This window comes from Tyto alba, unplaced genomic scaffold, assembly GCF_018691265.1.
Source record: "Tyto alba isolate M040663 unplaced genomic scaffold, T.alba_DEE_v4.0 Super-Scaffold_14, whole genome shotgun sequence".
Lineage (NCBI taxonomy): Eukaryota > Metazoa > Chordata > Aves > Strigiformes > Tytonidae > Tyto > Tyto alba.
In genome coordinates, this window is record NW_024881276.1 from 352,408 (window position 1) to 374,708 (window position 22,301).

General features: G+C 43.9%; 1 protein-coding gene across 1 annotated transcript in view; it reads right to left on the reverse strand.

Moving 5' to 3' along the window:
• Positions 1-1,447: 1,447 nt before the first annotated feature.
• The window catches only part of TMEM131 (transmembrane protein 131), a 99,473-nt gene continuing 78,619 nt past the window's right edge, over positions 1,448-22,301 (reverse strand). Inside the window, 14 exon segments of the mRNA XM_042788390.1 lie at positions 1,448-2,198; positions 2,200-2,472; positions 5,896-6,059; positions 7,299-7,396; positions 8,435-8,531; positions 8,628-8,749; positions 9,070-9,250; positions 10,008-10,166; positions 10,318-10,442; positions 11,815-11,942; positions 13,170-13,345; positions 17,240-17,829; positions 18,424-18,582; positions 22,068-22,253. Of these exon segments, the coding sequence (XP_042644324.1) occupies positions 2,127-2,198; positions 2,200-2,472; positions 5,896-6,059; positions 7,299-7,396; positions 8,435-8,531; positions 8,628-8,749; positions 9,070-9,250; positions 10,008-10,166; positions 10,318-10,442; positions 11,815-11,942; positions 13,170-13,345; positions 17,240-17,829; positions 18,424-18,582; positions 22,068-22,253 (2,530 nt within the window). The 3' untranslated portion in view covers positions 1,448-2,126.

Below are 22,301 nucleotides of genomic sequence, written 5' to 3' on the forward strand. Positions count from 1 at the left end.
GGAAGGAAGGTAGGACACTCAGAAGCAGGAAGGCTTTAGGCCTAGGACTTTTTCCTTATAAAACTGGGGAGAAGGACATGTTTTTTTTTGCCTCAGGAAACTGAAAACTCTGTGTCAAAGATTACTGATGGTTCGGGTTGCTTCCCCTGGAACTTGATGCTTGAGAGGGAACTCTTTAAAAGCAAAATCCGAGAATATTCTAAAGGCAGCAGAGGTTATTTTCATTAACACAAGAGAATGGCTCACGTTTTGAGGGAAAAAAAGTCTAAATTATCTGTGTGTTGCCATGTCTTGTTCAAAGGGGAACATTTTAAAAGCAGAATATTTTTCCAGTTCTCACAGCTGCTTAAACCACTGGTGACTATTAGGATCTCAGAATTTGTTTCTGCTTCTATCCTCCATGGAATCAATTTAATATAAACACCTGCTGGGAAAATGAGGTGGCACATTACCTTAAGCAGCTGCTTTCACCTTGAAGTTACTGCTAGTTATCTTCCTGAGTTCCACATACAGAGAAGCAGGCCCTGGCATGTCAGTAGCTTAACTACTTACTCTTTATTTTTCATGCAGTAAGAGACTTGTTTGCCCAGTTCCTCAGAAGGAAATTGCATCCAAATCCCAGCAGAACATTTCATGACCTTGCATGATTCTAGAAATACCCAAATTTAAGAATAAATGAGTTCCAGCAGGTTTCTGTTTCAGAGATCTACCCCTTCAAGCTTCTGGTGGTGGCAGCAGGAAGACAGCACTCTGAAAGTTGTAGAGATTTTGTTTATGTAATGTGAGCTGGAAAAGCGGTCACTTAGTCTCAATTATTTAGGTACCCTCATTGCCTACAATACTCCTTGTAGCATAAAGGTTTTAATTGAAATATAGAGTTCTTACTCTTTAAAAGGATGGATTCTGATAAAAATCTGCCATGGTGAATTCTAAGCAGTGCCACTGAATCATAAATGAATTTGTGTTGTTGGTGTCTGTTAATGCTTGCTTCTAATGGAAGGGTTCATTTTCACCCAGCTTTAACTCAGATGAACAGACGTAGTCGCTGGGGCTTGCCTTACTGTTAAGGAAGGAGGCGCTACAAACAGGACAGATAAGTCATACCTAAAAATAGTAAAGTTCTTGTTCAGACCTATGCACAGCATCAACAGCAGCCGCTGCTACTATGCCTGATACTTGGAAGCTTGAAACAGTACAGACATTTTTCCAGCATTTCGCTATCCAGCAGATTTTCCAGTGGGTGGCACTCTTAACCCTGAAGACAATTTCTAATTCTCCGCTGCTGTACAAACCCACGCTGCTGAGAAGCCAGGTTTCATCTGCAGTGAAGTTTCTGTTAATGTAGGCCCTATGTGCAGTAGATTTTTTGGCCTGAAGGCTACCACCAAGTAGATTCATGCACACACAGGTTTAGAAAATACCAGAACAGAATTAGAGCAGACAGGTCTTGAAAAAAGCAGTATTTATTTTAAAGTACAACCCAAAGTTGTATCCGTAAGAAATGCACAAGGTATCTTGTTTCTTCCACAAGTCTTGGCTGTGTGCATTTCAGTTCAACTTAAAAATGCATTCAGGTTTACAAATGTACAAACAGCACAGAAAGTGTATTCAGTCTCAACAGAATGCTCTTACATTCGGCCATTTTGCTCTTAAGGTTTTGTGTTGTTGTTGGTTTTTTTTTTTTTTTTTCTTTTTTACATTCTTAGAACCTGTGATAACAAAGACAGCCTTATTTTAAAAAAATACTCTGCATGTTAGCACAAAGTGCCCTTTGATTTTAAATTAGAACTTGGAGGATAATACTGGAAAAAATTTAAAAACCCAAACCGGTACTTTTCATAAAAGTGTTGCATGCCAGGACCATTTTCTAGTTCAAATTGTTTCCTACATAAAGATGGCAAATGGTAAAATATAAAACCAGTGAAACTGTTCAGATTTACAGGCTTCAGCTGTAGTTGGGATCTGTGGCCACACCCAGACTTTTTCAAGCTTATCTGCAATCTCACACTACCATATTGCAGGACAGACTTTAAAAAGGAGCAAGTGATGAAAGCATGGCTGGCGGGGGGGGGGGTGGGAAGCAATGACCAGCAACAGCCCGAAAATGATGTTTCCAAAATTTGCGCTCAGAATTGTATCGTGACCCGGATAACAGTTCTTCCCTTTTGCGTAACTTCAGTTTTCGTGAGGGTAGTGTGAATTAGACCAAGGATCTGAACTTCTTCTTCCAATTGTTGGGCTCCAAATTCTCCAGGGATTGTAGGTCTGTCCCACGTCCTCGGCAGGACTGGCAACGGAGGCAGCAGCGGGCGGGGGAGGAGCCGCGGAGGCGCTCTCACCACCCATGAGATCGATGCCCGGCAGCGTGTTTGCTGGAGTGGTGAAGGGAAGGCTGCTGTTGGGGTTACTCGACCAGATGGAACTGCTGAACGGAGTGGAGGACCACAGCCCGCTGGGGTTGCCAAGGATCGACTGCGGCGAAGACAGAGCAGGTAAGCAGCGGCTCGGTAACCCCCATTTTCACCTCCTTTCCAGCCGCCGCCCCCTCCCCCCCAGAAGAAAAGTCTCTAGGAAGCAGCAAGCCTGCTGCGGAACCCCTTCCACCTTCAGCGACGCGTGGAGCTTGGAGCTGCCGCCACCAGACCCTGCCCCGAGGAGCCACGCCGCCCACCGTCACCGACCGCACCGGGCAGCGGCCCGGGCTGCGCACTGCCAGGACGGCGCAGGCTCTACGATGCTTTCATTTGAGCCTGCACATCCCCAGACTGCTGCTAACTGAAGCACTACTAGCATTCAGGCTCAAACACAAGGGCCAAAAAAGCTCGAGCTTAATTAAACTAGTCAGAATGAGGTAGATAAACATGGTTCAAGTCTCGAAAAAACAACAAAATTCAAGTTGCAATGGAAGGTAGCAGTGAAGTCTATTCCTGGATCCTCTTTCGGCTGTTTGCAAACTTACCTCCTTGTACTCAGACGCAGCTGTTCTAAACTGTACATTCTGGATGTGTTCAGCCCCACTGAACCTCCCATATTTCCAGTATATACTTTTTTCCCCCATCCAGAATTTCCCCAGGTGACGGGAGAGGGGATTGGAGAATTGGCCATTTGTCATGGGAGTTCCAGCAAGTCTGTCCTGGCTCAGGACACCTGGAAGTCTCTGAGAAATGGTCACGGTGCAGATGCAGGTGTGCTGCAACACGTCACAAATGCATTTGGGATGCATAGGACAGGTACAGCGAGCCTAGAGAACACGTGCAGAAATGAACAAGGCCCAGGGTTTGTCAACTGTTTTATTAAAGCCCAAACAGCAGCAAGCGACAAGCAGAGGAATCTAACCCATGGTGTGGTGGGAAGTGATACCCGGAAGCAGCCGAAGATGGAGATGAGAAAGGTTAGCTTAACTTCCATGCTAATATTAGCACAGAACCTGCTACACGTAGGCTTAACGCACTACATCCCTCAGTGCCAACAGACTTAATGTACATATGCTGTAAACTCAATTTGCAAATATACAGTACACTTGATACCTCCAAAAGGCAGCGGACTTGTTGAGTAAGTGCTGTAAGGTACAAACATTCTTATGTTTGGATTTACTGGGTGGAATAGGGCATCCCTTCATGAGATCTCAGCCCTCAGATAATGCACACTAAAGGTTAATCATATCGGTGTACTCTGCTTTGGAAAATTAAAATTCCTTTAGAAAAGTAAACAAGGTAAACTCCAAAAATGTCTTCATTTCAGATTTTTATTTCCCCCCCCCCCTGGAATAAAGAAGATAGGCTCCGTCTAATCATACCTGAAATTGGTTGGACACTAACATGTTACTAAAGGCTCTTCAAAGAATTTCATACCGAGGGCTGGAGAGGAGTTCTGAGCACACGCAGGGGTTAACTGGGCCAATGTCATCAGGACTCTCCAATGTCACTGACAAGTCGAGCCAAACTAGGGTCACAGTTTATTACTGTTACATAACGGGATGGTTATATTTAAGCTATACAAGCAGTAGACTACTAAGCCTACAGCAGGAAACACTCCTCCTGCTGCTTGGACACCAACCATAACACACTAAAAGTCCCCTCTATTTCCTCCCATGGGCAAAGAGCCAGGAGGTAATTCCTACGTGTCCCCAAAGTGTTTGGGAGACCCTGACAGAAAGGCAATTGCTCATGGAGTAGGAGCAACCAGGAAAGGAACAGCAGAGAGGAGGACCCGAGGTTAGACTGCTACTCCCTTTCAAGGCTGGGGAAGGGACGTACAGAACTAGACACAGGGAAATGGGGGAAAGAGGAGTAAGGGACAGCGGTTAGAAAGAAACCTGGGAAGAAGTACCAGCAACGCAGCGAGGCCTGAGGGGAGGTGGGACCCAGAAGTCAAATGGTATTTAGTACAGGAGCAGCATTTTATTATGCATAAAACGGAAAGAGGAATAAGGAAGGAGGATGATCAAAATCAACTCCCCAGAAAGCTTCCTAGAAAAGAGGGTAACAGAGAAGCCACTAGGTACGTGCTGTTTGCAAGAACAGCTTTGTCTCTTGTGCCAGAAAGGAGAAAACGACAGGGGCCGGGCCGGGTACCTGCTCTCGTATCAGGTGCTTAGAGCAAGGAGGTTCCGTGACAGGAGCACCCAAGTGTTCCTGTCCTGTCTCACCATAAGCACTTAAAGTCACTGTCATTAAAAAGGTTTCGGACATTTCAGTCTGTCGGACGCTTCTTGTTTATTAAGTCATTTTCTCCTTGAATAAGCTCTTAAAATGCCTTCCCACAAATCAGAGTACTTAAAGAGTGACAATTCTTCTACACCTCTTGTCTGGCTTCTGTCTCAATGCTTCCTGAGGCACGCTTCCACATATTTTTCAGAAGTGGCCAGAAAACAGGTTAGTAATTAGAGAGATTGTTCTGGTTGTCCTCAATCCCTCCCTCCTATCAAATGCTGAGAAATCTGGTCTCCATGTGACCAAAAAGCAAAAATCTCTCCTTACACGGATTTTGTGAGGCATCAGCTGCAGCTGTAACCGCATGACAAGGGTGGGACCGGTCAGTGTGTGTCTATAAGAAGCTGTGTGACCTTCTCCAGCCTCCCCTGCCCCCCGCCTTCCCCCCCGCCATCTGAACTGCTACCAGGTGAAGTAAACACTGCCTCTTACTCACTACAAAAACATTTCCAGAAGACAAGATGAAGAACGGTTTCAGCTGGCACTGAAGACAGCTGTTGTGGTGTCAGTTTTATTCTGACAGACAGAGAGGCAGGAGGATGAGAGCGCAGTGCTACAGTCTGTGTAAAAGTCGGTTTTCCTCCTCCTCCTCTGCCTATACTCAAGATCCCCATCAAAATTAGTAGCCAGTTTAAAGGCTTCACCTTCTGCCCAGTCTTCTAGTGTTTTTTCCTCAGCTGAAAAGAATACATTGGAGGTCTTTTAGATAAGCTTTTGTTGACCTTTTGTTAATTTACAGGTAGGTGCAACACTGGATTCAGGAAGCAGAATCAAAGCCTGAAGGTTATCATGCCGGCTGTCTGGCAGCTGTCCACCAACCGGGAAGTGACAGAGGCAGTGGCCAGCCACGGCACAGGAGGGGAAGGCTTCTTCCACAGTCCTGAAGCAGGTGGGAGCGACACACAGTTTTGCAGGTGCTGCAAGATGCTCTCACGAGAAATATTTTTACGTGAAGCAATTTACATGGATTCATCACCTGTGAGCGAGCGGACTAATCGCTCTTTGTCCAACAGCCACGCCAACTTAACTACACGGAATGAGGAATACACATAGCTTCCCTTTTCCTTTATTCTTCAGTTGATTTTTTTTTTTCATCCAAATTTAAAAATCATCTAAATGAAATAAGATGGCAGATACAGGTTGGTAACAGTAATAAAGTGCTGTATTTGGACTGAATACTTACTGCAGTTGTATGAGTCGGGGAACTCGAGCTTGTTGGCCAGGAGGGTACAGAATCTGCAGCTGAAGGATCCCAGATGGATGATGGAACATTATTGAATTCACTCCAGTTTCTCTGAACATCCTGCCCATAAGCAGATCGAGCTAAACCAAGTTTGCTAAAAACCTCTAAAAATAAAATGAAATAAAACTGAGTACATTGCTCTTCCTCTTTTTCCACGAGCCACAGCAGACTGATACTCTTCACAGTTATTTCCCCTGTTTTTCTAGCAGGCTCTGCTGCAGTGTGAGAACTGAGATTGGAAAAGGTCACCCAGTAATGCAGGGCTCATCTCACGCGTCCTACATCAGACAGTGGCTACGAGGTTAGAGTCGTGGCTATTTGGGTTGGACAAAAAAAAAAAAAAAGGAGAAAAAGTTGCACGCTTCCTGTGTGCGGCTGCCGGCGTTATTTCCCCGGAGCACCAGGGGGCCGGGCAGAAGCCCCTGGCAGCTCCTCGCGAGAAGGGAACTGCGGTGGGGGAAGCGACCGGCCCACGGACTCCTGGTGCGGGCCCAGCCCCGGCTGCGCCCCAGCCCGGGGCCCGGCAGCCCCCCCGCCCCCCGCCCCGGTGCCAGGCCTCGCTGGCGGGGGTGGGAGAACCCCCCAGCAGCTGCTGCTGCTGCTGCTGCTGCTGGCGACCCCGGCACCTGGCAGCGGACACGCAGTGGATCTACAATCCATTTTGCAAACGCCACACACGGGCAGTTCGCTTCGCTTATCATCTTTTGCAGACGCCTTAACAGAACACCATGCATCCCCAAACACGGGGTGCAAATCTACGCACGTACACGGGGCATCCGTGCCCTCCAGTACAGCCGGCCTGCACCAGGGCCCGGCCCGGCTCAGTGGTCACTTACGGCAAGTTAACTAAACACTTAAAGACAGGAATTAATCGCGGGGTTTAGTACGCAGCAGTTCATCATGCAGCTATTCCAACACCAGGGGAAGGCACAAGAGGAAAGATGGGCTGTTGCCTCCTTCATAGAGCAACGCCTCTATGCAGGCACGAGGCGCTCGGGAGGCCACAGGGCCAGTGGCACACTCGAGACCTACAGCAAAGCTTCAGGGGGAGGGATGGAAGGGGAGACCACAAAGGGAAAAACAAGTATCAAGAAATTTTACTGAAACCGAGAAACTGCAAAAGCAAGTACTTCCAGCCCAACAAGCGCTCGGAGAGTTCCCACTAACGCTCTCTGGGCTGAAACACAGAACACAGCACCAAGTTTTTAACACGCTTTCCTGCATAGTCATCCGTTTTGGGGCAGGGATGAGAACACTGTCTGCACTTCAACCAGTGGAATGGAGACACACCGTTCCTTCACTGGTATTTGAATATGAAAATATATTTGGAAACAAAAACTCACCTCCAGTTAAGTTAAAAGAATGTCCAAATGCAGAGAAGGAGTTGAGAGGCGTGAAGTCAGGACTGCTGGGATTGCTGATAGGACTCCACAAACCCGAACTAAATATGATAGAGTAATGGGAAAGCAATACACAACTCATTCATGCAGTGCGGCTGACAATATTAACTTACTGGTCTATGTACAAATGTGTGTGCATTTAAACTACTTATGTCTATATAGATAACAGCGATCAAGAGGAGATAAGGAAATCAGCTTATTTTTGTTTTAACAAGGGATTTCTGTGGAATACCATTTTCCTGTGTGTGTACCCACCTTGGAGCACACTGCTGTACGTGTACTACTCTCCAATCTGTAGACTGAGCTGCAACACAAACCCGCGAGTAGCTTTTTCGATCAGTTTTTCAGAAAACCTCTCAGGTCTAAGCCACAGCGCAGGCTTTTTGACAAGTGGATAATAGTTGGAGCCACTCAAGGGATACAAATGCTCACACTCGAGCTTGTGGGCAAGCTTCTTGAAAATACAGATGAGCTAATTGGAACCACTGATAAACATTTACAAAAACAAACCCAAACCCCACCCACAAACTTTGCTCAGAAAAGCAATTCCTTTGAGTATTGGAACTTGAATTCCAGGCTCTCTCCTATTCTAGAGAGGTTATCAGACGCCCACTGCTTTTTACAGGCGAGACGTGCACTGCCAAACCACGTCAAAACAGACGGCGTGCCTTGGGGACCACGCCTGAGAGCAGCTCTGTTCTCTGGAGTACAGCAAGATACTCTGCCTGTAGACTGTTTCAAGTGACCTTGACTCACTTCTCAATACCAAAAGAACCAAGCTGATATCTCACTGTTTGGACACCCGAGGAACACAAGATTGCTGAGTTACTCGGAATGATGGGGGGAAAGTCCCCATCACATCCAGAACATCCTTCTCTCTACTTCTGAGTCACTTCTAAGTTCCAAATTTTTTTGCAAGGTGAGAGGTGCTGTGCCCAGACTTTAAAAACCAGTTTAAAAAAAAAAAAAAAAAAAAAAGAACCAGAATGAAGTCTGTCACCACCTTCAAAATGCCGTTAACAGCTTACAATCTTCTCTTCTAGGGGCCTAGGTATTTGCCTAGAGAATATAAAAATTACCTGTCAGAGCCATCACTGTCGGCAACTGTGTGGGAAATGCCGATACTGCTGGGAACGTCCGTTTTGCTTGGAGAAACCTTTGGTAAACCACTGCCACCTGCAAGAATAGATATATAAAATGAGTAAAATAAAAAGTAACAGAATATTTAGGAAATATTCAGGAATATTTAGAGCTCGAAACTGATTCTAGTACCTGGGCTCTTGTCATAACCTGCAGCTACAGCAGCAAAAGTGGGGTTACCATTCCTGCCTGGAAGAGACGCTGCCTTTGCCAGCTTATGTTTGGTACCATTGGGCTGCTTGCTTTTCGTTTCACTTAAAGGAGAAAGAAGAAAAAAAAAAAAAAAAAAAAAGGTTTTGGACTTCAGCAGTTTGATAAAAAAAGCAGCAATTTAAGCTAGCATTCATGAAAATGTTCACAACAGCTCAACATTTCATGCAATTGCACATTTTTCCAGTCTACCAAGTCGCAGGAAACCCCAGGGAAACAGAAACAGCGTGGTAAGGTACGGGCAGCCGTTTCCACGGGAAGAGGAAATGGGGCTGAGCACAGGGAGCTGCGCCGCCCGAAGCACACGGGTTCCGGCAGCGCTCTGTGCTTGGCAAGTCAGCAGGAGGTGCAGATTTGGACTCACTTGCTGCAGCTGCTGTTCACGATGCTGCTGTAAGTGCCTCCTCGGGGCCCGAAAGCAAACGATGCGGGAGGAGGAGGAGGAGGAGGAGATGGAGAGGCGGGTGTCGGCGAGGGCTGCCGCTGTTTCAGGAAAGCGTCTGCGTTCAGGGTTTGCAGAGAGAGTTTATAAAGGTTGTCCGTAGCTATAAAGAGAAAGGCAAAACATCCTCCTGTAGTATTTACACTACCACAGAGGCTTCTCAAAACTTCTACTATCCCTTCTGTTCAAATTGGGGAATTAAGCCAAAAGCTGTACCCGGCGATCGAAGTAGCAGCTCCTTCTCTGTATTCACCTGTTGTTATTCACGTTTATTATTACCTATTTTCAGAGGGATTGTACTTCAATAAAAGCACCAAGATAGTCTGGTTTGTACAGAAGGAAGACCCCTTCTAAGTGAGCACTACGGAGGGAGGATGACTTTGTGTTCGCATGCAACCAAGAGGAAGGTGATTCGGTTCCCACAGAAGGGACTCACAACCGAAACGTTTCCAGTAGTGCCCCACGCTAACCACCGCGCGAAGGCACTTTCAGTGTTCCCTCTCAAGGACAAACCATTTAATTAGTTTCAACTTTGGCTGCAGCAGACCTGACCAAGCAAAACACCATCTGCTGTAGAAAATACATCGTGTTTGCAAGCGGTACTTCTCATTTCCTCCATTTCCCCAGCAGGTTCTGAATCCTCTTCATCACTGAAGAACCACGGAACGGCCCGTGTTCTGCCCACGCAATTTTCAAGCCTAGCAAATCATACCAGAGGCTATCAATACCAGGCCTACAGCAGAAAATGGGAGCCCAACTATGCAGTGAAAAGAAGATAGGAAGATCTACAAGCAGACCAAGCCTACCTACAGGTGCTCATTGCAGAAGACTAATTCTGTCATCCTCTAGCGACTACTTACAGCTGCCAGCTTTGTGAAGCGGCACAGAGTCCCACTCTGGTGGTGGAGAATCCTTTTCCCCTTCTGAGCTGCTGGTGTTTCCTAGCTCCTGTCCAGAACCACTGGGGAGAAATTTTGCTAATACTGATGGCCTGCTCTCCATTAACTTACTGTTTGGACCTATTAAAACAAAGGAAGAAAAGCAAGTCCGTCAACAGTAAACTGAGCAGCTTTCTTTGCACAGCAGACTTAGAACTAAGCACTCCAGAGGTGTTACAAACAACTGAGTAAAACTCCCGAGGTACTTATAAAAAAAATAGCCTCATACTACCTCTCATTTTGGGGAGGTTTCTTGATTTAGACCCATTCGTCAAAAGGTGCTGTGTAGATATCTTGGATGGAAAGGTTTTGCGCTGCTTGTTTTCCAGCGGGGGAGTATAAGACAGTTCCAAGGAACTAAATGAAAACAGAGATCCATTTATTTTGAAGCTCTCTGAAGTGCTGAAGAGATTCTTCTGTATATATGCCATGTGGTCTTACAAAAGACTGGTCTCCTGTGGTTTTATTGTGTCAAACTTGTGCTCATCTTCAAAGATACTCATAAGCAGAGTTTTGTATTTCTCCTTATGTAACTCCACCCTTCCTTAGCCCTGGCTCATTTTCTCCCCACACCACTCCACACACTTATTAGGGCTCACTCACCTTCGAGGAGAAGCTTTCATCCTGGAGCTCCCACATTACAAAACCTGCTTCATTATGCAGAGGCAACAAGAGATGGCAACTGCTGTTTTTCTACTCTGTCCCCACAACTCTTGTTAGATATGCTATTGCTCTAAATGTACAGGATCATCTCTTCCTTGTTGACATAAAACTACTCAAACCCACCACCAAATTAATTTGGCTATATATTGTTCTTTTTCTCCAGCTATGTCACTACGTGTCTCAAACTTTCTAAGGAGGAACTACTTCACCTATTTCTTGCAGAAAAATTCCAAACCAGCTCTCATTGTGGCCTCTGAATACTGTCACATGTCACGAACTTGTGATTTATATGATAAAGGAAAGTAGATAATAGTAAGAATAAATATGACAAGGAGGAGACTTTGCCAGGCAATGTTTTGAGAAATATTTTGAAGAAAATTAATTTATACTAACTATTAATCCCAGTTAGTCTAGTATTAATTACAACAACAGGGAAAACACAAGCCAATATGCCATGCCTCGGTTTGGTAAGTTTACTTTCCTGGCACTTGGATATTGATCTGATTTCAAACTACTATTTCAGAATGAACTAGATATAGTAGCACTAAGGTTCTTCATTTTCCCCTTTCTATCACCTGCACTCGACCACCTGACAGTAAGGGAAAGGGACTGGCAGCAGCAGCAGCAGCTGCCTTTAGTAACACATCCAAGACTCTGATCTTCCTCTACGATGCTGAAAAGGAAATTGCATGGCTGTGGTTTCACCAAGGGCAACCAAAGGCACTCCCGTTCGCACTGCCTTACTGTGCTGCCACCAGAAGCTCCTGGAGAAACAGTAACCCTAATTTGTGTACGTGACACCTGTTACAGAAAGCTTAACATTGCTTGATTTTCTTCTCTGGATTTAGTTCTCGTTTTATTTATGCACTGTACTCGCATTAAATAACTTATTTACAAGTTCCAGATATTCCCTGATATCAGGAAGGAAGAGGAAGCTGCTTAAAGGCATCTGCTGTTGGCATCAGCCAGACTGGCAACCACAACAGTCGAATGCACGGATTTTTATCAATCTATCTTGCCTTCAAACACGATGCCTTCTCTCCTAAAAAGCCTTTGTTATGCTTACCTGGTTTTCACATCTACAGGGATTTCTTTCTTGATACTCATTAGTGGTTTTTTAGTTTTCTGTTTTACTTGGACTACTTCATTTTCAGGTTTTTCTGGTATAACTTTTCCCTTTTGTTTTTCAGGTTCCTATAAGAGACATTATAATAACATGTTAATATTAATGAAAAGTCAAGTCCCTCTTGCATCACAACATACACAGTATAAATAGGGCGGAGGGAAGAATGTTATTTGAAAATGTGCGTTTTTGCACCACAGAAGGTATCTTTTTTACTACTATAGTATACCTATAAAATGTGGTACCTGTTTTTTCCTATTTGAAATAGAAAATTGCAGCATCTAAGAAATTAATGTACTTCAAGCAGATCAGGTGTTTGCAGATACACAGCTCCTCAGGCCACAGCCTCAGAGGCTACTTAAAAAGATGCAAGCACTGTAGTAGAGGCCTCCACTGCAGCTGTTGTACGCAGGCCAGACATCTAAACCAGACTCCTTAGAGCAGCAAAGAACATGAGCAACTTCACCATTCAATGTATTTTTTATTTTTAACTGCATTTCTAAGACTTTCTGAATACAAGTATACTGTCAAATAGCCATCCTGAAAAATCAAAGGTGATTTTCAAATGAAAACTCATTACACCATAACTTCTAAAATGTATTACATGGATTCCTTTTCTTCTTTTCCTCCAGCTAGAATCCATACCTCTGCAAAGTTCAAAGTTAAGACATGTCAAAATTTAGGCTCGGTTTTCTTCTCTTTGCAGTCACCTTTGCTTTGTTTGGTTCCCTAGCACATGCTTTATGACAAGATATTTAAGACCACTTGACCACTACGCAAATTGTTAAGAGCTTTAGTTCATTACCTAGAAACACGTAAGTCAAATGAGTAAAATAAAGGTAGGGGGTATTGTCAAATGGAATGAAATCAACTACCTGCTGACAAGCTACCACCAGCGAGCTGACCCTTTGTAACTGGTGAAATGCATGGTTTCAGCGCACAGCGTAATTATGGAGTAACATTAGGTGTCCATACTCATGGGTTTTATTCTGCAAACAGAGCAGGCTAGGGGTGTGCAGAGAGACGGTTACCACAGCGCTGCTGGCAACTGGCAGCTGCTTCAAGCCACTGTCACTCGGACACTTTCAGCCTGCAGACTGCATGACTCAAGCATGTTCACACCCGTAGAGGAACAAATTTTATGAAGTGAAGGTGAGGATCGGGAATGATCTTTTTTAATGAACATTCTTGCTTGGTTAGGTACTACCGTATATGAAAGCTGGGGGTGGGGTGGGTGAAGAAACTATTCCTGCTCGAACAGGCGACAGGGGAGCCTCCTTTTTTGAGCAGTGCCGTACCTCTTTGAGAAGTGGTTCCGTATCTGGGTTGGAGGTTTCGGTTGTGGTTGAAGAACTGTCATCATCTGCCAAGGAATCCTTCAGTTCATCCTCCTGTTGCTTTCCTTTCCCTCTTCTGTCCTTTTCTTCCCGCTTCTTCTGTGGCTTAGCCTTGCGCTGAAGTGTTTTCCCTTTCCCTAGGAAGATGAAGATGCTTCAGGTTCTCAGCAGCACTACTCGGAGACGGGCTAGCTCACTTCTTTTTGGAGGCTGACCCACACGATTAAGCCTCTCAAGTTTGTCACCTGTTCTGATACACCAACCACTGACAGCCCCTTCACACCAAACGTGAGCAATAGCAACAGGCCTGAAACCCCTGATCTCCTGAGCCCCACCTCCATTGCCTCTGTAGATGCTGAGCACCGCGCTACCTAGAATTCTTCTCTGCTCTGTTCCTGCCATTCCTTTTAAACACCCTAGAATCCAATCTGACAGTTTAACCGTGTAAGACTAGATTTAAACTTGAACTTCAGAAGTTGGTACAAGCTCTATCCGAACAAAAGGAAGAACAGAAACGATTAGCATGCTTATCAGTTAAGGAAATCCAACAACTTGCAGCAAGACTAGAGTGGATGACAAAAATCTCTAATAGTATTTGTCTAGGAAAGATGTAAAAAACCCAAACCCCCAAGCCCTGAAAATCTCACACCCAAGTATACTTTCTCCTGTTGACATATTATATTCTTTGAGTGTACTATTCTAAGAGGTGTGAGTAAGCTGACTGTAAGATAGTTGGGCTTGACACATTAAAGTGTTACTGCATCTCAAAGTAGGGAAACCTGCGTTAAACATTCCCGGGGATGTCTAGTCAATTTTCTTGAAGTAATTCACATATAAATAAACAATGCTACTCGAGCAATTGATTATGTTTTTCCTGCCATTTGTACAGGCTAACTGAAATGTAGCCTAGTATAAATTCAAAATGTAGAAGTTTAAGAACCTTTAAAATCAAGCCAGAGGTCTCAACTTGCAAGACAGGCAGCATTAGGCTGCTGAGGAGTGAAAAAAGTTGTGGAAAGAAAAAAGCATCAATACACACGAACTGCGTGCACCCATGTGGAGTCATCATCATCCTACCACCGCCCCCCTCCCTCCCTTACAGGATGCGATCACTCACAGTATCCTCGGACCAGGCAGCCCCCTCTGCAGCCCCCAGAGCAGCGCCCGCTTACAGCTGCGCGGGGGGCGCGGCCGCTCGCGCAGGTCACGGCGCAGGCAACCCGCGCTGAGCAAGGGGCTTCAGCCCCGAGTGGGATCCGTACCGGATCAGGGCAGAACCGAGTCTGGCAGCACAATGAGAGCTGTCATACCTCGTCTGGCAAAATGTTCCTCGGCGGAAGTTTGTATCAAAACAGAAATTTGCCCTCAGTATTCTGGCAAATACCAGATACGTATCAAAGCACAGTGCCTTCAAACTTTGTGTTTTACAGACTTAATATTTTCAGTACCAAGAGCAACAAAAGTATTGGAGATAAAACATTCTTTTTAGTGTGAGTGCAAGTAAAAGTGTAAATACAAATAGATCTCTGTATGGGAATTTTCTAAAGGTCAGCTTCCAGCTTATTGGGGGCATTCTGTTTTGCTTCAGAAAGCCTTGTTCTAAGACTTGCTTCAAATTTAGTCTACATTTAGGATTGCTAAACAGCTTAATGTCCATTATTGGAAAAATTTACGTAATATGTCATCATGGCATAAAAATATAATGTAAAGCAGCTGTTTAACAAAAATCTAATGTAGCCTCCACAGCAGTCTGCCAGGACCCCCAGTATTAGGAAGCTGAAACAGAAGCCTACAAAGGTGGGAATCCTGCACAGGACACGATGCCAGCCAGTTTTAGTCCAGAAGCTACTGCACTTCTGCAACTGTTTGTGACTAGCTCTAGCGATTTATCTAAAGACAAATACCGATGTGCGTATGTAGATCCAGAGAGACAGTGGATTTTCCCCTATGGTTGTACAGTTTTAAGGGGGCAAATGGAAACGGGCAAGTTTTATTTGATGCACCAAGCTGCCGTGAGTCAAGTTACAATTTACAGATTTTTTTTTTTTTTAATAAAGCTTGTCCAAAAATCTACATGCATAAATTTGATTTATTGATCTGAGATGAAGAGGTCAATAAAACTACCTGGATTGCAAAATATAACATTCATAATATATTTTGCAATACAGGATATGTTTAAATATTCAGTATACCACCATGCCAAAGAACTAGTGATGCAAAGCCTCTAATACAGTAGGAAAAACATGAATTTATCTGAATGAATTTGTAATCAGGAGAAAGTTACAAAACAGGAAAGTAATGCCAAAAAATGGAACCCATGTAAGTGATTAGGAACTAATTATTTCAGCATCATTGGAACAGCTTTCAAAATTGATAGACAAATCAACACAAGCACCCACCTCAAGAAAATGCATTTGAATGTAGTTGAAAAAAAAAAATGTAACTAAAGGTCTATCAACACGTAGGAGCAGCTATTTGCTAAGACAAGCTCCCAGTGCACAGACTACTAGAAATTGCTACAGGTACAAAAATGCCAACGTAGGAATACCACATTATTTGGATCAGGAATATGCTTCTGAAACCAAGCTCCACGGTCCCCACGCGCTGTGTAGCAGCTGCCCCGCACAGCAGGACGGGCATGTGCGAGAGCTGGTCCCTTTTTCGGCTGAGCTACAAACGGGAGACGCGCCCCAGGAGTGCCGCCAGCCCTTCCAGGTGTGCGGGCTGCTCAGACACAGCCCACGAGGACACGGCAGCCTCGCCACCAGCCTTCCAGAGCTCCGGTGCCGGTACATTTGCGCACACAGACGCTGCCTGTGGAACCTACCCACAGCCATGCCGCCCGCTGGGGTTCTGCTTAGCCTTCATGAAACTAACAACTGACAAACCGCTCGTAATTCTCTCGAGGTTAATTCTCCCAACACATCCCTCCCTGTCTAAACTAAAACCAAAAAAGCCCAGGAAATAGCACATTCCAGCAGGATCCCAAAACCTCCTATCACGTTAGAGTCTCCCCATTGAAAGTCCAGATGCATCATCACAACCATTTTGAACTACTTAAGAACTTTCTGCTCGTTACTACTTAACAGAGTGAGGCTTTCCTCTCGGGTGGTGCGTGATCAGACATATGCTTCAGGGTTTTCATGCCTTCCCATCACTCATTTTCTTAACTTTATCTCTAGTAATCAATACAGTATTACTGCTGCTTACGTACAGTGGTGTTAGAAAAAAGTAAAAAAACACTTTGAAATAAACGCATTAAGTAACACACATAACTCCGGGACACAACTGAAATGGCTAATACTAAAAGCATGATTAGAAGTTCTAATCTAACAAAGATTTTTATAAGAAGGAAAATAACTGACGTATAACTTTAGAAGTCTGAATGTATCTAATATATAAAATCCAGTAAGTTATTTTAAGCATTAGACAATTGAAAAGATGCATGAACAATTCAAACTCAGCTCTAACCTCATGCAAAGATCAATTCAACTTATAAACACAGGTACCATATGTTAATTTGCTGACCACCTGACATGAGGTATTTTCTGCAACTGCAAGCCTAGGCATGAAGAATTCCATTCCCAAACAATACCCCAGGAGTTTGCACATCTCCCTCTCTCCCCCCTCTCAGCTCTCGTAACACACTAAGACAACTTTCCGCAACCCCCAGCCCCAAGCACAAACAATGGAGGTTGGAGGTATTGATGCTAACCCAAAGGCAAAGGAGTAGCAAACAAAAGCATCTTTCTTCTTCAGAGCGTCAGGCGTCCAAGTATTCACACTGGCTTTCATCAAAATGTTCAAAAAATTTTACAGGAAGAATCACAACCTAGCACTGAACAGAGAACCTCACTGCCAGAAAATGAATGAAGGAAGCATTTAAGATGCAGGCACATACAGCTGGGTAGGGAGCAGCTGAGAAGCTATCGCTTTCCGTGCTATGAAAACATGACCTTTACAGTCGATTAAATCTTGTTCTGTGGCTTACATAACGAATCGTCCCCTTAAAAAAAGCAGAACTGTATTACCTTTGTTTTTTGCTAGTGGAGATGGGGGCTGCTCTGTAAACACATCTGGGGAAGGGGATTCCGGGTGGTCAAAGTCTTTTTCCATAGTTTCTATGAGCCCAGTGAGATCCGAATCCTCTGAGCTGTGCCTTCTGCTGCTGGCACACTCGCCGTGAGGCGAGCTGAGAGGCGGTAGCTGTGGCAAAGCACTTTCAGTCTGTTGCTCCTGCTGCTGGGGCCCGGGTGCCGGGGGCTGCTGGGGAGGCTGCTCCGCCAACGCTGGTGCCGGCGGCGGCGGCTGGTTCTGCCTTGTCCCCTTGGCCCTTCTGCCCGCGGCGTGAGCCTGGGCCGCGGCACCCGCATCCAAGGCAAAGGGGCCCGCTCTGCTCGCCGACTGCAGGGAAGCTGCTTGGGCTGAAGTCCTGTTAGGTATGTTTGAGCTGGTTTTGGATTTGATGGTTTCGACGTCGGGCGCACTTCTATTGCTGTGAAGGTGTGGTGTTGCAGTGCACTGTTTATGATTCCCTGCACTGGAGCGCGAGGACGAACTGCCCGCTCCATAGATCCCTCGGGATGAACTGTGATTAGAATCTGATCCAAGCGCATTCAAGCTGGAAGAACAACAGGAGTTGAAATACCCTCTACAATGTTTCCATTCTTTCACATGAGAACAGAATTGCTATATCCGAAAGAATCCTGGAACTACACTGTTTTTGGCATATAACCAACAAAAATGTCTAAAACTTGTTTGACAACTCGGTAGCCTTTACCTTTTCCTGCTCGCTTGCTCGCTGTACTTATGAACAAAACCACAGTAAAACGGCAGTCAGTATATATGTTGGAGGGATCATCAAAAGGAGAAGACCTTTTTTTTTTTTATCTTAAGACACCAAACGTAGGAACTTCTGGCCTGCAGTTCTTGTGCATTCTACACCTTTAGTTTTCGAGAACATTAACAGGAAACTTGACAGTGTTTGGTTTTGGTTGTGTTTTTTAATTCTTTCTTTCTTTTTTCCAAAAGATGAATATTCCTCACAATCACAAAATCCATCTTTTTATCCAAACCTTCTTTTTCTAAGTAACTGGGAAGATCTTTATTCATTTGCCTGTTCTAAAAAGCAGTGTTACTCTCTTATTGGCCTTGTAACTAAAGATGGGAAAAAAAAGGGGAAAACATCCCACAGAACACCCAAACATATACTTACTTTCCATCAGATGAAATTCCAACTATTCTCCTGAGATCAAGTGGCCTCCCCATATCAAAGGGAGGGTTTGAGGCCTCAAAGGACAAGCGTCTCCTAAATGGCTCCCAAATTCCTTGAGCTTCTAAATAGGCTGTTCCAATTACCAAGAGAAAGAGTACACTGCAGAGAAGAGAGGCAGTCATTAGGTATTTCTTAGTTTTGAGCATTTTAAGGTTAATAAATCTAATCACACAAAACAAAAAGTTTGTAACTTGCATTGAAAAGCTGGAAATTGCATCCAAACCACAACTTTGTCTGACAGGAACAAAATAGACAAGTCTAGCATGATATGCACATTACTCACACTGAGAATGGAAGGTAGAGGCAAGTCTGACAGGCAGTTGCCAAGAATATTAATCCAAAAGACAAAAAGAGAGATATAATTAAAATATTAAAATGGCATCCAAGTGGTCAGCAGCTCTCAGCTTGTTGGTACAATTCCATTTTAAAAGCAGAGACCCTCTGCAGAGAATTGTACTGCTGCTCTGAGAAGTAAAATTCAAGCGCACTATTTCAAGGAGTTTTACAACTATCTGCATCTGCTGCAATACCATGTTTAGGAGTTCTCCACTTACATAACGCACTGCAGTGAACTATATTTTTGAATGAAGCAATAAAACCACTGCAGAGACCTTCATCGCACTGCTATCGATTTCATCTTCTAACAGGTGGGAGTTTCGGGGGGGAGGAGACACAAAGACGATGACTAAAGCTTGCCTTGCCTATTACCCTAGAAAGTTTATGAGAAAAGAACTTTAAATTAGCAACTTCAACTTCTGTTCTCCCCCCTGTTCTGACTGCCAGTTTTTCTAAGCCAAATGTATGAAAACCAGCATCAATTCACATAAAAGGATGAGATACCTCGTTTAATTTTAGCTGAAAGAATCTAGTCTAGGTATCATCTACCTAGACTATCATTTTACCTATCACCAAAACCACAAGCAACTCTGGAGACCAAGTCAGCCGTTGAAACCTGGTTATCAGTGTTTTTTTTCCCCTGCCCCAGGGATTAAAAAGGATTCTAGATGCATAACCAGATGGCAGAAGGTAGGCAAGATAATTTCCATCCAAGATGTTAACAAGCAACAGAAAAGTTAAAGGAATAGGAGAATTTTTCAGACAAGCTTACACCAAACTGTTACTCGGAAGAGTAACGCTTGCCTTTGGTGCCATACTATCAAAAATGGAATTACCTGTGGGACGTAAGGAATTAGGTATAATCTCTTTCACTTGTTAATTGTAATCCATGACGCTCTTTGAAAGTTTCACGAGACTGATACCAGCAAGAGCGCCCCATCTCTACCACCATGGTGCTACACAAACCTGGGATGGAGCACGCAGGGTTTTGGTGGGCTGGGGGGCACCCCCAGCCCCCCAGCACTCCCCTCACACTATCAATGCTGGGCTCTGCAGAAGTTGTTGTACAGCAGAGGCTTCGGCAAAAGGTCACCCTGAGGGCTTCTCCTCCTCTGCCACTTTCTGGGTAAGGACTCTACTCCCTCTACATAAGCCAACTTTGGTGTTTTGATAAACTAATACCAGCTTTGAAATGAAAAACAGAATAAATCTTGTTTGTGGGCTTTTTAACTGTACTTTCTGGTTTTCGTGTGGTGGTGGTGGTGGGAGCAGTGGTGGTTTGGGTTTTTTGCTTTTTTAAGAAATTATTATTAAAAAAAAGAAATATATAGTAAGCCTAAAGTGTTCATGTCATTTAAATTACAAAACACATTAGTGTGAGGAACATTATACAGTGGGGAGTAACGTGGTCTAGACACCCAAGAATAATTTTGGTACATCCCTCTTTCACCTCACAGTTTTATTGTGGAGCACACATATCCCTAGTTGGTAAATTCTTCACAAAAAGGACTGGCTCCTTTGTCATGTTTCTACACACCCTATCAAGTTGGACTTCAAAACTTGGAGCCACAAGTACGATAACAATCCAAACCAATAGTGATTTAGGGAAGGCAGCAATAAACACCACCTTATCAAATTAAAAACACAAACTAGACCAACTCCTAGAGTTGTTAATTCCTAGAAATTAAGGATAGCTTTGCAACAATATGGAATTACTGTTTTACACTATGTGCAAACCCCTATGTGATGGCAACTTAAAAGTTAGAGGCTGTCTGTGCACAGGATCCTTGGAATATTATGAAATGGTTACGTTAGAACTCTTCTCTAGTTTGCTGCCGGGGGTGTTTTGTACTTGTAGGAAAAAGACACAGTGAGGGAAAGGATTAGTATTCTGTATTCCTTTATACAGTCTAATTAACAAATACAGCACATATAAAATTATCCATGCAAACTACACTTATGAACTCACAAGCATTATTCACTTTCTCAGTAAAAAAGAGAAACTAAATCTATAAATGTCTATCCAGCATGCAGAAGAAAACCGCCTAAGTATTTCTCAGCACCTCAAGTAATGCATTATTAGTTAGGAAACGAAATTTCTTAAATAACAGAAATTTTCCTGTTACTTAGGAAAATGCAGTTTCCTAAATAACACTGGGAAAGTGCTGAAGAGTCAAAATTACAGCCTGCCTCATTATCTTCTCTATTTCTTTCATCAATCCCTAGAACGAAAGACAGCCTAGCTGAACATTTATGCAGTATAGTATAGCAAAATGGAAGACCCAGTATCTTAGTATGAAAAAAAATGCAGGAATATTACGTATCTGTGTTAACGCTTTGGACTTGCAGCACACAGAAAGACCACTTTTTCATCACAAACATCTACAGCAGCAATCCATCTCACACTCAGATATAAGCTTAACACTAATGAGAAAGGAAGTCAGCATTTGTTGTTACTAATACGTAACAACTTACACTGATAAGTTTCTGTGCTAGGGTTTTCTCTGGATAAAGACAGTGGGGGGAAGGTGTCTCACATCCAAGAGATGAGCAGGGACACATTGCTTATAACCTCAGTTTTCAAATAAATAAAGATAGGTGGAGGTTATACTAGGAGAACACAGTGGAATTTTCAACTCCTATTTCATAGCTAACACACATCTGTTGGCTAAGAAAAAAGTGCATTAATATGCCACTACGTAACCTCTGAGCATGCAGTGCTGCAAACAATGCCCTCCGGGTTCTCAGAAACCCCATTATTAGTATCACCAGTTGTCTGTCATATACAAGTGGCAGCAAAGTTAAATTCATCCAAGGCATCTGCTAAGCTCATTACAGCCACTGCCTCATACCTTTCTAAAGCCCAATACTCCAGAAGGATGCTTAAATTTCTACGGGAATTCATGGTTAGCAGTGCTTTAATACCTAATTAGATTCAAGTTTGGCTTAATTATGTATCAAAAACCTGCACATTACCAGAGCTAACGGCAGTATGTACCTCACTTAAGGAAACAGGCCCAAACAAGAAGTATATTATTTTGTCCTCAGTTTGAGCAGAAAGTCAGCACTCCTCAGACTTAAACTGTTCCCACACAATCCACAGTAGCAGTTATTAATTTGTTCTCCTTTTTCACCTCACCCTCATTTTACACCAATGTACTGAACACATATATACTGCTCTGTAACCTGTATTCAAGTGGTGGTGGTTCATGCACGCACACCAGTAAGAACAAACACATATACACTACCTCATTATTCCTGAGATGATTATGTACAGTGCCAATTCCCAGTTGGGCCTGGGTAGGGCTTCTGCACACGTTGCTAACATGTGATATGGAAGGGATGCATTCAAGACAAATATGAATTCTGAGCCTCCCGCGGTGATGAATTTTAATTCACGTATGACTCTGGAAGCAGTGAAATCAGGTGTAAACCTGAAAACAAAGTAAAGCACGTTAGAACTTTTCATATGAATAGCAGGG